Genomic DNA, 13,757 nt, shown 5'->3' with positions numbered 1-13,757 from the left:
TGATTATGACCCCTTTCACTGAACCCTGGTTCTCAGTGCATTGCCTCTAATCAGACAACACTGCACATAATCACTCCAGATGAGTGGCCACGAGAAAAGGGCCTATGTATTACGTGACACTCGACACTCCGGATGCATGGGGAAGCTTAGAATGTCTGATGTCCCTGGGATAGTGATAGTGAGCTGGGCTGGGAAAACAGCTGCAGTAAGTGCAAAAATCTCCTTTTGACTTTGGTCCCTCGTAGACTACACACTTTCCTACGTGGGCCCACTTATTTCCTTCCTCAAGGAAGCATCTGCTATTCCTGCCTCCCTGGGAGCTCCTGGCCCCCCTCTCACCAGCCTTAGCCTTGACCTGTGGGCATGTATGTGTGAGGTGTGTAGCCAGGGGGTATGAAGTTGAGGGGAAAGGACCTCTTTGTGAAGCTAAAAATAAAATGTTTAAAGGCACCAAATCTGTGATCCTGCTCAACTTATCCTGGTTTTTGTTTTGTTTTTTTTTTTTCCGCCTTTTTAGGGCCACATGGAAGATCCTGAGCTGGGGGTCAAATAGGACCTGAAGCTGCTGGATTACACCACAGCAGCAGCAACACTAGATCTGAGCCACATCAGTGACCTACGCTACAGTGACGCGCCAGATCCTTAACCCACTGAGCGGGAGACCAGGGTTCAAACCCCCATCCTCCTGGTTACTATGTGGAGTTCTTAACCCAGCGAGCCACAACAGCAACTCCCTATCCTGCTCCTCTTATGAGAGAGGTTTCTACTTTTCTGTCTTCCCAGCCGGGTTGAGAAGGTGGTTCTGAAAGAGCTCAAACCTTCTCAACCTTGCCCAAGCAGTGTAGACCGGGAGAGATTCTTGCAGAATGTAAGTGACTGTGACAGTACAGGGGCAGCACACAGAGAGGCACGTGTTCATTATGTATGGCTGGAGAAATTATCTGTCTCCAGGGGGACATGTTTCACTGTGCATTAGCTTCTCGCTGCTTCCTTCCTCCCTATTTCTCTGCCCACTCTCTCTATCACTGTCCTTCTGAGTCTCCCTCCCCCCCGACCCCCCCTTCCCAGTCCAGCTCTGCCCATCAATGTCTCCATCCATCTTCTCTGCCACGTCGTCTCCCTCTCCTCTTTGCTCAATCTCACTCCTGATGTCCAGGAGTCACTTTTGTGTTTCTGTCCCTCATTTGTCTCTTGTTCTCTCTAGCTCACTTTCTCACTTTCCCCTCTGGAATGCCAGCTTTTGGGGTACCCTGCAGCTAGTGATAACCTTTCCTTGTTACATTAAAGTCCATAAGCAGCACTTGGTTTATTGATTGATTGGCTTTTACTTAAATTCTGCAGAGGAAAAAAAAGAGAATTTTTATAAAGTAAGAAAACATAAAATCAAGCAAAGAGAGAACAGAAAGAAGGGGCAGCCTGAGAGGATGGGGCAGGGGGACATCAGAAGAGGTTGAACCCGCAGTCATATTTCCTTTCAAATAGGGGATAATGAGTCAGATATTCATGGCTGATGACAGCTAAGTCTGGATTATAAAAGGTTAAGCACCAAGTTAGGCTTGGCACCTAACTCAGAGGCACAGCTTCGGGGAGAGATGAGTTGGGTTAAATAAACTCAAGAGGCTGACGTGGGTAGAATTTCTTCTGCCTGACCCATTAACAACAGCCAATGGGACGTTTTAGAAATGGTTTTTATTGAAATCTTTCAGTGGGGCATAGCCCCTGGAAGCAAGAACGTGGCTCTGAGGCCAGGCTTGGGGTGCAATGCAGGCATGTGGACCATTGGCTAATGGGTGGGTGGGGGACAGCCTGAGTCAGGCAGGAGGTGGCAGTAGCTGCTGATCAGGGCAGTTCTGATTGCTGTGTTTGCTCTCTCCTCTTGCCTGCTGCAATTTTCCCAACATGATTCTGGCTTCCTAAAGGGAAACTAGAACTTAAAAAACAAACAAGAAAAAAACCCCAAAAACAGGAGAGATGCTTGGTTGCAATATACATGTTTTAAATCATAATGCTCTCAATCTTGTCTTGAGGTCACTGCTGCTGGTCAGTTTCAAAACACCTAATCTACTACTAGAGCCCTGGCGGGAGGCACTCTTAACAAAACTAACAGAAAATTAAATACCTAACTGTACTCACTGAATTAGATACGCTCATGTCAATGACTCAACCATCCCCCCCCCTTTTTTTTTTGTCTCTTGTCTTTTGAGGGCTGCACCCACGGCATATGGAGGTTCCCAGGCTAGGGGTTGAATTGGAGCTGCAGCTGCTGGCCTACACCACAACCCCAGCAATGCCAGATCTGAGCCTTGACTGCAACCTACACCACAGCTCAGGGCAACGCTGGATCCTTAACCCACTGAGCGAGGCCAGGGATCGAACCCACAACCTCATGGTTCCTAGTCGGATTTGTTTCTGCCACGCCACGATGGGAACTCCAACCATCCTTTCTGAGACTAAGGAAATGTCCCTTCAGTTTCCCTTCACCTTCTTTTTACCTTATTCCCTTTTCTCTCCACTGACAGACCACATAGAACCCATGGACCAGAATAAATCAGTTGTTTTATTTCCCCTCAAAGGATGTAACTTTCCACTCCCCAAATGGCTTTGACAGTTTTCTCATTTGCTAGCTGAGGAGGATATCAAGAGACATTGACCTTCTGGTTTTGCCTAAAGAGGGAACACTCGGTAACTATTATGCTTCGGTCCCTGATTTGCTTTAACTGAACCCGCCCTCCCTCGTCCCCATGTCCTTGGCTACCTTTTCACCTTCCTTCATGAACATTCTACTCACCCTAAGGGGCACCACTGCTCCCCCCAGCTCTCCCTTGTCTGGTGTGGAGATACTATAAGGCACATCTGCCTTCAACCCCAGGGCCTCCCCTGCCAGCAAGAGAAAGCACCAGACCTCTAGGAGTGTTTTGCTCCCTATTTAATCAGATTAGTCCTATCACCTACCCTGAGGAGTCAGATTTTGGTGTTACTGAGCTATCTGTGGAAGGAGGAGAAATTGTCAGACATCACTTAAAAAGCCCTGGCCCTTGGACGCCTGGGAACTGCCAAGAGAAATTAATCTTCCAGCTATTTAAGGCAATTTCTTTTCCATCATCCTTTGTCAAGAGGACTGCACTGGGAAATGAATCTGATGGGAGTCCCTGAACTGGTACACTCCACTCAGCAGCATCTCTGATGCTATGCAGCATCCATCATCCCCACACAAGCGGAGACACACAACATCACTGCAAAGCCAACTCCCCACCAGTCCCAGCAGCAGGGAGCCACCACTGCAGAGTGGATATCCCTGGGCCTAGAGACTTGCAGTTTTCCTCTACCTCTGCTCTACTTTCTTTCCAGAAAACCGACCACAAATTGATCTTTTCCACCAAGCGAGTCTTTTTGTCCAAGATCCAGGAAGGCAGAGAAACAGGGATATGCCAGAACATGGTACTGTTGGGTAAGTTTTTTCCTGAACATAAGGACTTAGTCAATGCAGAGAAGGTGTTTACATTAAACAGCTAGACCACTGCAAGGCCAGGTGCAACAGGGCAAAGGCAGCATCGCTTCAAGATTATCTCTTCTCTCCAGACTGCATTTTCCTTCATGGACCAGGAGCCCAGGAAGTCTTAGGCTCTCTGAGGTCAATGTAAAAGAATTCCGATCTTCACCTCTCTTTTCATGCTCAAGGTTATTTCCCAGGGCAGTTATTTTCAAATCATGTTCCTGGAGGGGTTCCAAGAAGCATCAGGAGAGGCCGTATATGTGGATGGCAGTGTGTGGGAAGTGGCTGGAGGGGGAAGCTCAATGGTGAGGGGATGGACCCCTCAACTCTACTTCAATCTGACTTCTTTGAGGGGCTGGGATTTCTCCTAAGAGTTCATTTTTTTAAAAAAGAATTCTAATTTTGCAAAAGGTCTCAAACCACTGTCCTAAGTGAGGAAGATGACTGTGGCTGTGCCCTCACAGCTAAGCACCTGTTGACAGCTGCGCAGAAGGGAGCTGCAGCATGGCTCCTGCCTGCTTTGACTGTAGAGTAGGTCCAGGTCCACGTTGGCAGCTCCCTGACTCCAGGGGCTCCAGAGGCACTTTTCAGCAAAATGAATCTCCTTAGGCACGAGAGTCATTTGTTTTCCAAACTCCCTTCTCCGGTCTCACTAATTCCCAATTTCCCTGCATTTGACAAATGCAATTAACAAGCCTCGATCAGTTCCTGGCTGACAGCCCTCATCAATCAATACGGAGACTGTGCAAAGCTGAGGGGGGAGGGAAGGTGCAAGAAGGGAAGTGTGGGGGAGAAACTTTACCCCTGTTTCTATGGAAGACCCCTCCCAATCCCTTGGCCTTAAAACACACTGCCGTCACCCTCACCAACCACCTTCTTCCATCTTGCTAACTGATACAGAGCAGTGTTGTTTATCCCCTCCTCCTCCATTTTTTAAAGGTTTCTTCCATCAACCTCCTCTATCTCCCCTATGTCTGTCTGTCTCTTTAACAGAAGGCCTTGCCATCTGCTGCCCCCGTAGCTTGGGAAGCCCCTCAGTGCTGTGGTGATAAATCAGCCATCTCTCTGCTCTCAGCAGGGCCTTTTCCACACCCACATGTTCCAGTGACAACTTTGCGCTGCTTCCTGCCCAGGAGGTTCTAAGTCCACCATCATCCCTCTGTCTCCCACAGAGACACATACTGGAGGGCCAGAAAGACAGGGGTCACAGGCGGATGGTCACTGCTGCTTTTACACACACCTCTGGGTCCTCCCTTTTCCCAGGGTCAAAGCCTTCCCTTTCCCAGGGTCAAAGCCTTCCCTTTCCCACTGGTTTACCCTCTTCACCTTTGGGCTCTGCATGTAGCATCAGCCTCCCCTCCCCCACCACAGGGGATGAGCTTTTCCCTGTGTAGCTCTGCCTGGTACAGCCCTGTGCATCTTTCCACCTCATCAACTTTTCATCTCTTTGCAAACGGAATCGGGAAGCTCTCCCTCCTCCCCACCTCTCTCTCCTTCTCCTTTGTTATTAGCTTCATGAGTGGGGACGTTAATGTATTCACTAGACAATGTCTTCACACCACTGTTTCCTGTAATTACACTCACTTCCCTCCCACTGTCCTGGCTTATTTGACTGTAAAGTGCTTGGAGGAGGGACAGGGTGGACAAAAGACACAACACAGGCTGAGGCTGAGTAGTGTAATGTTAACATCCAAGAAAATAAAACAAATAATTACCTCTGCAGCAGCTCATTAACAACTGGTAACACATGGAGGTCAATGCACCAGAGCTTAAAAAAAAAAAACGATGGATACAATCGGGGACCCTGCCATTAGAGTATGGCGAGCTGTATTGCCAAATCACCAACAGTCACCCCAAGAAATGCAAGCAGCCGCATCCTCCCTCTTTCAGGGAGTAGATTCACTATACTTGTCGTGTAGATCAGCTACATTGTCACTGGAGACACGGATCCAGCCATCCTCCCGGACATGGTAGAGGTTGACCGAGCCTCCTGAGTAGGCATCTCTGTAGGTGGCTTGGTAGATGGCTCGACGGGCCAGATCATAAGCCTGTTCCACCTCCAGGTCATAGGAGTAACCCCGATCCATGACACCATAGGCATACACAGAGCCAGAACCTACAGAGAAGGTGGCCCCTGAGATCCGGTTTCCTTCACTGTCCACGTAGTAGAGGCCTGGAAAGAGAGATGGGGGTTAGTGGGGAAAAGGTGACCACCCCTTTTGACATCTAAGTCACCCTCCAAGGCAAGAGTCCTCCATTCCTCTTGAAACCCAGGGGAGACCAACAGAAATATAAGAAAACTGCACTTCTGCGAGTTCCCGTTGTGGTGCAGTGGAAACGAATCTGACTACTATCCATGAGGATGCAGGTTTGATCCCTGGCCTTGCTCAGTGAGTTAAGGATCTGGTGTTGCCATGAGCTGTAGTGTAGGTCGAAGACATGGCTCAGATCCCGAGTTGCTGTGGCTGTGGTGTAGGCTCCGATTTGACCCCTAATCTGGGAACCTCCATATGCTGCAGAAAAGAACACTGAACTTCTACAAAATAATTACTTTAAAAAAAATAAGGTGGAAGTTCTCTTATAGTACAGCAGGTTAAAGATCTGGCATTGCTACAGCTATAGCATAGGTTGCAACTGAGGTGTGGGTTCCCCAGCCCTTCAAACTTCCACATGCTATGGGTGCAGCCAATAAATAAATAAACTTTTTAAAAAGGTGAAGAAAACAAATTAAATATTACGACTTCAGGATTCTATACATACCACCCTATCTCACCTCATATTATAATAACTGCTTTGTCTATCTTCTTTGCACAACCAAAAGGCAAGTATAATTCCAGTGACTTCAGGTACTGTGGGAGATAATGTTTAATAAGACAATCCTAACCCTCAGAGTTTAGACCATGTGGGGGACAAAGCATACATCACAGGTAGGAGAATAGAGGCTGGAGTCCTAAATCACACTGCCCATGTGACTACTGAGCATTTGAAATGAAGCTAGTATCACATGCAGCAATAATAATATTTTGGATCTACTGGGTTAAATAAAACATTATGAGAATTACTTTTTCTCTTTTAATTTTAAAAATGTAGCTACTGTAACATTTTAAATTACATGTATGGCTCACATCATATGTCTATTGGAGAATACTGGTATAGACCAAGGGTTGGCCAGGCCAACTGCCCAGTTTTGTAAAGTTTTACTGGAACACAGCCATATGTAGGTGAGACAAAATCATATAGGCTGCAAGCCTAAAATACTTATTCTTTGGCCCTTTATGAAAAAGTTAGCCAAGCTCTGGTATAGATAAAAATTGAGACGACGATTTTAATAAAATTTTTATCAATTCCAACTGCCTTCTGGACCTCACCAACTGGATACCTTTGTCACCAAATTCATCTTTAAACTTCCTGTCTTCAAATACTTCCAATGGTTCTCCATTACCTACTAAACTCATCTCTCTGGTCCTCCCCAATCCACTTCCTCCTGTATTTTCAAATTCTGCCAACACATCACTAATCTTTTTCCTAGTTCAGGGGCTCTCAACACTCACTATGCATCAGAATCATCCCGGAAGCTTTTAAAAAAGATGCCTAGGAGAGTTCCTGTTGTGGTTCAGTGGAAACGAACCCGACTAGAATCCCTGAGGATGCAGGTTCGATCCCTGGTCCTGCTTTTAGTGGGTTAAGGATCCGGTGTTGCTCTGAGCTGTGGTGTAGGTTGCAGACGTGGCTTGGATCTGGTGTTGCTGTGGCTGTGGCCTAGGCCGGCAGCTGTAGCTCCAATTCGATCCCTAGCCTGGGAGCCTCCATATGCTGCAGGTGTGGCCCTAAACAAAAATTTCAAATTAAAAAAAAAAAACCAAAAAACAAAACAAACAAACAAACAAACAAAAAAAAAACACCAGGTATTCTTTTTCAATTGGTCTGGGTGAGGGACAAGCATGGGCTTGTTTTTTAAGTTCTGCAGGTGATTATGATGTAAGCCAGGTTGAAAAGCACTGCCCTTATTGGTTTTCAGGTTCTGATGGTTCTTGCATCTACCCCAGTGAAGGCCCTCCTCATCCCCCCAGGCCACGACCTTTGCTAGCTGGCTCACCATCGGGTTCCAACTTTCTTTTCTGGCTCACTACTCTGCATCACACACCTTTAGTTCCAATTCAACTGGACTTCCAGTTACTTCCCCCAAAACCTCATGCTTCTGCCCTTTCTTCTTTTGTTCATGTTTCCTTTCTCTCATTTTCACATCCAGGACAACTGCCATCTATCCTATGAAATCTTCCCCAATTCCTACCATCAGAAGCAACCTCCCTGCCCCCAGCTCCTCGAAATTCCTTTTTTAAAAAAAATTTATTTGGCCACATCCACAGCATATGGAAGTTTATAATGGAACCACAGTGATACAACTTAGGCCACAGCTTCAGCAACACCAAATCCTTAACCCACTGCATCAGAGTGGGAACTCCTGGTTCTTTTCTTTATTTTACAGCCACACCTGTGGCACACAGAAGTTCCCAGGCTAGGGGTCAAATCAGAGGTGCAGTTTACAGCAACACTGGATCCTTAATCCACCAAGCAAGGCCAGGGATGGAACCTGCATCCTCAGAGACGCTGGGTCCTTAATCCAATGAGCCACAATAGGAACTCCTGGTTCTTTTTAAAGTGGTACTCATCTCATGAGCCTTGCATTAAATAATCTGTGATCTTTTCTGAGTCTGTTTCTTGAGGCCAGGGGCTGACTCATCCTGAGTGGGACGGCTTTTCAGGAAAGCTTCTGGAGGATGGTATGATTACCTTATGCTCTAGCTTCCTGGGTTTTCCTTGCTAGCTGGTTTCCGTATTCTCTTACACTGCTTCCACCACCTGCGGTCAATCCAATAGCTAAAAGTTCAAATTGCTAAAACTGCTAAAAGTTCCAAAATGCTCCTCTAGACCACCTAAGATGCTGAGGGAAAGATTAACTATTTTCAAGTATCAAAGGAGAAAATTTTTCTTGCAGCATATGGAGGTTCCCAGGCTAGGGGCCAAACAGGAGCTGTAGCTGCCAGCCTACGCCACAGCTCACGGGAATGCTGGATCCTTAACCCACTGAGTGAGGCCAGGGATCAAACCTGAGTCCTCATGATACTAGTCAGGTTCATTAACCACTGAGCCATGACGGGAACTCTCCAAGGGAGAAAGTTACACAGAAAGTGACTAGCTATATTCCAGCTTGACTAAGGGGACATTCAAAACTGGCTCAAGAGCAAGACATGGAAGCAACCTAAGTGTCCATCAATAGATGAATGGATAAAGAAAATACGGCATATAGATTACACACAATGGAATACTAAGCCATTAAAAAAGAACAAAATTATGCCATTGCAGCAACATGGATGGAACTAGAAATTATCACACTAATTGAATTAAGTGAGAAAGAGAAAGACAAATATGATATCACTTATATGTGGAATCTAAAATATGGCACAAATGAACTAACTTACAAAACAGAAACAGACTCACAGACACAGAAAACAAACCTACGGTTACCAAAGAGGAAAGGGGGTGGGGGAGGGATAAAGCAGGAGTTTGGGATTAGCAGATACAAACTGCTACATATAAAATAGGCAAAAAAAGAAAAAAATAGGCACACAAGGTCCTACTGTATAGCACAGGAAACTATATTCATAGTTTAAACTTATACCCTATAAGAAACTTCAATGAAAAAGAATATATATAAAATATAGTTATATAGATATATAGATATAAAACTAAATCACTTTGCTGTATACCAAAAACATAACACTTTGCTATATTCCAGAAACATACCATTGAAATATGGTAAATCAACCATATTTCAATTAAAAAACAAACAAACAAACTACCAGGATTCCCAGTTTAACGCAGTGAAAACTAACCCAACTAGTATTCCTAGCCTGAGAACCTCCATATGCCTCAGGTGCGGCCCTAAAAAGACAAAAACAACAACAACAAAAAACAAAAATAAAACAAAAAAAACACCTACCTAACTAGCAGAAGAGGAACCGACATCGTATACAAGACAATTTCCTGGCAAGGTTTTTATTTTTTAATTTAATTTAGTTAATGGCCACACCATGGCATATGGAAGTTCCAAGGCTAGGATTTCAACTGGAGTGCAGCTGCCAAGCTACACCACAGCTCATGGCAACACCAGATCCTTAATCCATTGAGCAAGGAGAGGGATCGAACCCACATCCTCATGGATACTAACCCACTGAGCCATAATAGGAACTCCCCTTTTTTAAAAAAAATTAAAGTGTAGTTGATTTACAATGTTGTGACATCCATTTCTTTTTACTTTTTTTTTTTGGACCATGCCTGTGGCATGCATTAATTCCTGGGTTCAAATGTACGCCACAGCAGTGACAACTGCCTGATCCTTAATCTGTTAAGCCACCTGGGAACTCCTCTTTCCATTTTTTAAATATTCCATTAGACAATTTAAAATGACATGTTTGGCTCACATTATAATTCTATCAGATTGCACTGACTAGAGTTTTCATGTCTATCACCCAATTGAATTCTCAATACAGGAGTTCCCATTGTGGCTCAATGGTTTAAGAATCCGACTTGTATCCATGAGGATGCAGGTTTGCAGGTTTGATCTCTGGCTTCACTCAGTGGATTAAGGATCTGCATTGTCAAAGCTGCGTAGGTTGCAGACATGGCTCAGATCTGGCACTGTTGTGGTTGTGGCATAAGCCGGCAGCTGCAGCTCCAATTCAACCCCTAGCCTGAGAACTTCCATAAGCCGTGAATGCAGCCCTAAAAAAACCAAAAAAAAAAAAAACAACAAAAAAAAAAACAAAACTCAATGCAATCCTTTGCAGGTCTTATGTGCCAGACACTATATACTTGACATGTATTACCTCATGGAATCTATGTAACAGATGATGAAACAGGCTGAGAAAATAAGCAACCTACCTAAGGTCACAAGGGTGGCCAATGACACAGCTGATCTACCTCTGTGCCCTTTCCTACACTAGTCCTTCCTCAAACAAAGGAAGAACTGAGAACTAATCAACACATCCTCAGCACTCACATAAGCTCTTTCATTCATCTGTTCATCCAACACCATTCTCTCTGTAGTGTCAGCCCAAGAATCACGTGATTGTAGGTTAACTCACCAGGGCCTCTCTTATCCCAGCCACAGATCATGGTGCCCATGGACAGCCCCATGCCTTTGTACTGATACACCATGTTGGCAAGCAGCTTGGAGGCAGCTGCTACCGAAATTCGTTCCTTGTTTCGAAGCTCATAGATTCGACACTGCCGAGCCAAGAGCCGCTCCCAGAAGCTGCAATCCGCTGCACCCCCAGCCATGGTGCCCAGCAGGTACGGGTTGATCTCTATCACTTTCTTTACTGTCTGGGAGGCAATGTAGGCACCTGCTGTGGCCCGGGAGTCTGCTGCAACAATGACTCCATGGAGAAACTGTTAAGATCAGAGGAAACACAAAACAGACTAGGCCACATCAGACAAAAAACATCATCTTGACATTTCTTTCTTTCTTTTTTTTTTTTTTCGTCTTTTTGCCATTTCTTGGGCCGCTCCCGCGGCATATGGAGGTTCCCAGGCCATGGGTCCAATCGGAGCTGTAGCCACCGGCCTACGCCAGAGCCACAGCAATGCGGGATCCGAGCCACGTCGGCAACCTACACCACAGCTCACGGCAATGCCGGATCCCTAACCCATTGAGCAAGGCCAGGGATCAAACCCACAACCTCATGGTTCCTAGTGGGATTCGTTAACCACTGAGCCACGACAGGAACTCCAATCTTGACATTTCTTTATGCATCAATGCAAGCCCAGAACATCTCTTTCTCTGCCATTTTATACTTCACGACATACTTTCCCACATATTAATGTCCCTAGAGCTTCACATCAATCCTTTGACGTGGGATTACCTTCAGTGTTACCTTCACTTTATGGCTGAGGAAATGGGCTCAATGAGATGGAACGACTTACCCAAGATCATACAGCTTGTTATTGCAGAGCTGGACCAGCAATCCCAAATGTCTGGCTCCTAGTACAGTGCTCCCTCTCACCAACCTTCCCCCTCAAGCCACAGCGGTTTCAGTTGCTCTGGTCTATCAGCGCCACTCAGTTTCCAAAACCTTTGGTGGTTACAACAGCCCTCCCTCTGCCAGTGTTCACTGCTGCGGCCTCCGCTTCCCTGGATAGGACCCACCTGGAGTCGCTTAAGCATGAATTAACCCAAGCAGCCTCGGGCTCCTTGCCCCATTACCCCCAGCCCCACGCCCCCCAACCCCTTCTCCCGCTAGAGCGAAAGCCCAGGCCTCCCTCAGCAATGAGACAACGAAACCACTGGGGTCGGGGGCGATTAGCTCAAGCCTCCACTCGGGTTTCGTGGCTGCAGCCACCCCGGGTTCCTCTCCGGCTGGGAGGCCGGGAAGGACGCGACTCAGGGCGGCGCAGCGACTGGGTCCGCACCTTGAAGGCCAGAGTGGTGGTACCGTGAAGCATTTCGATTCTTGGCTCCTCTGGGACACCCCAGCTGGGCGCGACCAGGCTCAGCCCATCGCCAGGGCTCCCCGGACCCAGGTCCAGCAGATCCGCACGACCCCCAAATCCGAAAAACCCGCGCCGATTCACGGCCAGCGGCCTCTCCAACACGCTGGCCAGCGCCATGTCTAGTAAGGGAAACGGAACTACCCGCCAGAACATCTAGTAAAGAGCGGCCGGGCAACGCCACGCCCTCCCGGCTTCACTCGCTAGTAAATCTATTCCAAGGAGGAGCCATTTTAACTCCTGGCAACCACGCCTCCAAAAACAAGAGCCAGATGCAAGTGATTATTTTCCCCGAGGAGGGAAAAATAAATAGCTTCACTTCCCTTAAATGCTAAAGGGATGTGGCTTCCATCTTGATTTCGGTCACGCAGTCAGCATGAGGTTAGATTAACCTCAAATTCCATAGGGAGCAATGGAAAATGTCCAAGTTGAAGGAGTGAAGGGGGACCGGCCATCTTTGAGAAGGGCGTGACTGGTTGAAAATCTGTTCTAAACCGGTAGCTGTAAATCAGCCCCGCCCCGCCTGGTGTCCAAGCTGCACTTTACATCTCTAGTGCTTCAGCGCTGTATTAACGCGACTGAAGTTGCCATTTTGTTTAAGGGCAATCTCTGATACCAGGTAAAATAATGATCTATTCTGAGGCCATTTTCCCCCAAATAAGAATGCATTTAGGAGTTCCTGTCGTGGCTCAGTGGTTAACGAATCTGACTAGGAACTATGAGGTTGAGGGTTCGATTCCTGGCCTTGCTCAGTAGGTTAAGGATCCGGCATTACTGTGAGCTGTGGTGTAGGCTGCAGACAAGGCTCGGATCCTGTAGGCTGGCGGCTACATCTCTGATTGGACCCCTGGCCTGGGAACCTCCATATGCCACAGGAGCGGTCTAAGAAATGACAAAAAAAAAAGAATGCTTTTACTCTTGTTGTTGGATAGCATCAGTCACCACACTAGCCACATCTCTAACAGTAATCGATTTTTAAGATCCAATGTTGGAGTTCCACTCATGGCTCAGTGGTTAACGAACCCGACTAGTATACATGAGGACGCGGTTCGATCCCTGGCCTGGCTCAGTGGGTTAAGGATCTGGCATTGCCGTGAGCTGTGGTGTAGGTCGCAAACACATCAGGTCAGATCCCTCATTGCTGTGGCTGTGGCTGTGGCCTGCAGTTCCAGCTCCAATTCGACCCCCAGCCTGGGAACCTCCATATGCCACAGGTGCTGCCCTAAAAAGACCAAAGACCAGAAAAAAAAAAAAAAAAAAAACGATTCAATGTTGTCTTTACTCTCACCCTCTGGCGGAAATTCTAATAAGTAATGAATGGCCAAAAACGCAGAATAATAAAGAAGGAAAAGCAAAGGCCCAGTTAATCCACAAACTGGATTTTCAGTTCAGCTCCCGAATAACTGAGTCAAAGTAATTTACCATCCCAGAGCCTGGGGGAGAGCTGAGGCTTCATAAGGATGTACCAAGAGGTTTTCTGACTTAAGCTTGCTAAGACAAGCTCTTATTCAGGAGTGTGCTGTATCTCATAGTCTCTTCCTCTCTCCGCCCACCTTCACTGTTCAACCCTTTGGGGAACCATAACAATCAAGGAAGTGGGCAAATGTAAGAAATGTCTCCTCCTGCTTTATAGTTCTATGAAGTCAGTGTCTAGCCTTCCTTGTTGGATTCCAGCAGCAACATCCATCAGTATCTAAATTCCACTTCCCTTTGC

General features: G+C 46.6%; 1 protein-coding gene across 1 annotated transcript; it reads right to left on the bottom strand.

The window, feature by feature from the left end:
• On the bottom strand, positions 5,157 to 12,503 carry PSMB5 (proteasome subunit beta 5). The gene is made up of 3 exons (XM_001924445.4): positions 11,966 to 12,503; positions 10,639 to 10,945; positions 5,157 to 5,666 (listed from the first exon to the last, which is right to left on the bottom strand). Exons 1-3 carry the CDS (start codon positions 12,197 to 12,199, stop codon positions 5,380 to 5,382), a joined length of 828 nt encoding a protein of 275 aa, XP_001924480.2. The 5' UTR covers positions 12,200 to 12,503; the 3' UTR covers positions 5,157 to 5,379.

The sequence above is a fragment of the Sus scrofa genome, chromosome 7 (genome assembly GCF_000003025.6).
Source record: "Sus scrofa isolate TJ Tabasco breed Duroc chromosome 7, Sscrofa11.1, whole genome shotgun sequence".
In the NCBI taxonomy this organism is placed as follows: domain Eukaryota; kingdom Metazoa; phylum Chordata; class Mammalia; order Artiodactyla; family Suidae; genus Sus; species Sus scrofa.
This window is presented reverse-complemented; position numbering and strand designations above follow the sequence as displayed.

What these genes read in the sequence shown, in the direction of transcription:
- PSMB5 (XM_001924445.4), bottom strand. Translation starts at nt 12,199, where the DNA reads ATGTTCTGGCGGGTAGTTCCGTTTCCCTTACTAGACATGGCGCTGGCC. An exon ending in CCACCACTCTGGCCTTCAAG is followed by an intron (nt 10,946 to 11,965) that starts GTGCGGACCCAG and finishes TGATCTTAACAG; the next exon opens with TTTCTCCATGGAGTCATTGT. An exon ending in CTGGGATAAGAGAGGCCCTG is followed by an intron (nt 5,667 to 10,638) that starts GTGAGTTAACCT and finishes CTCTCTTTCCAG; the next exon opens with GCCTCTACTACGTGGACAGT.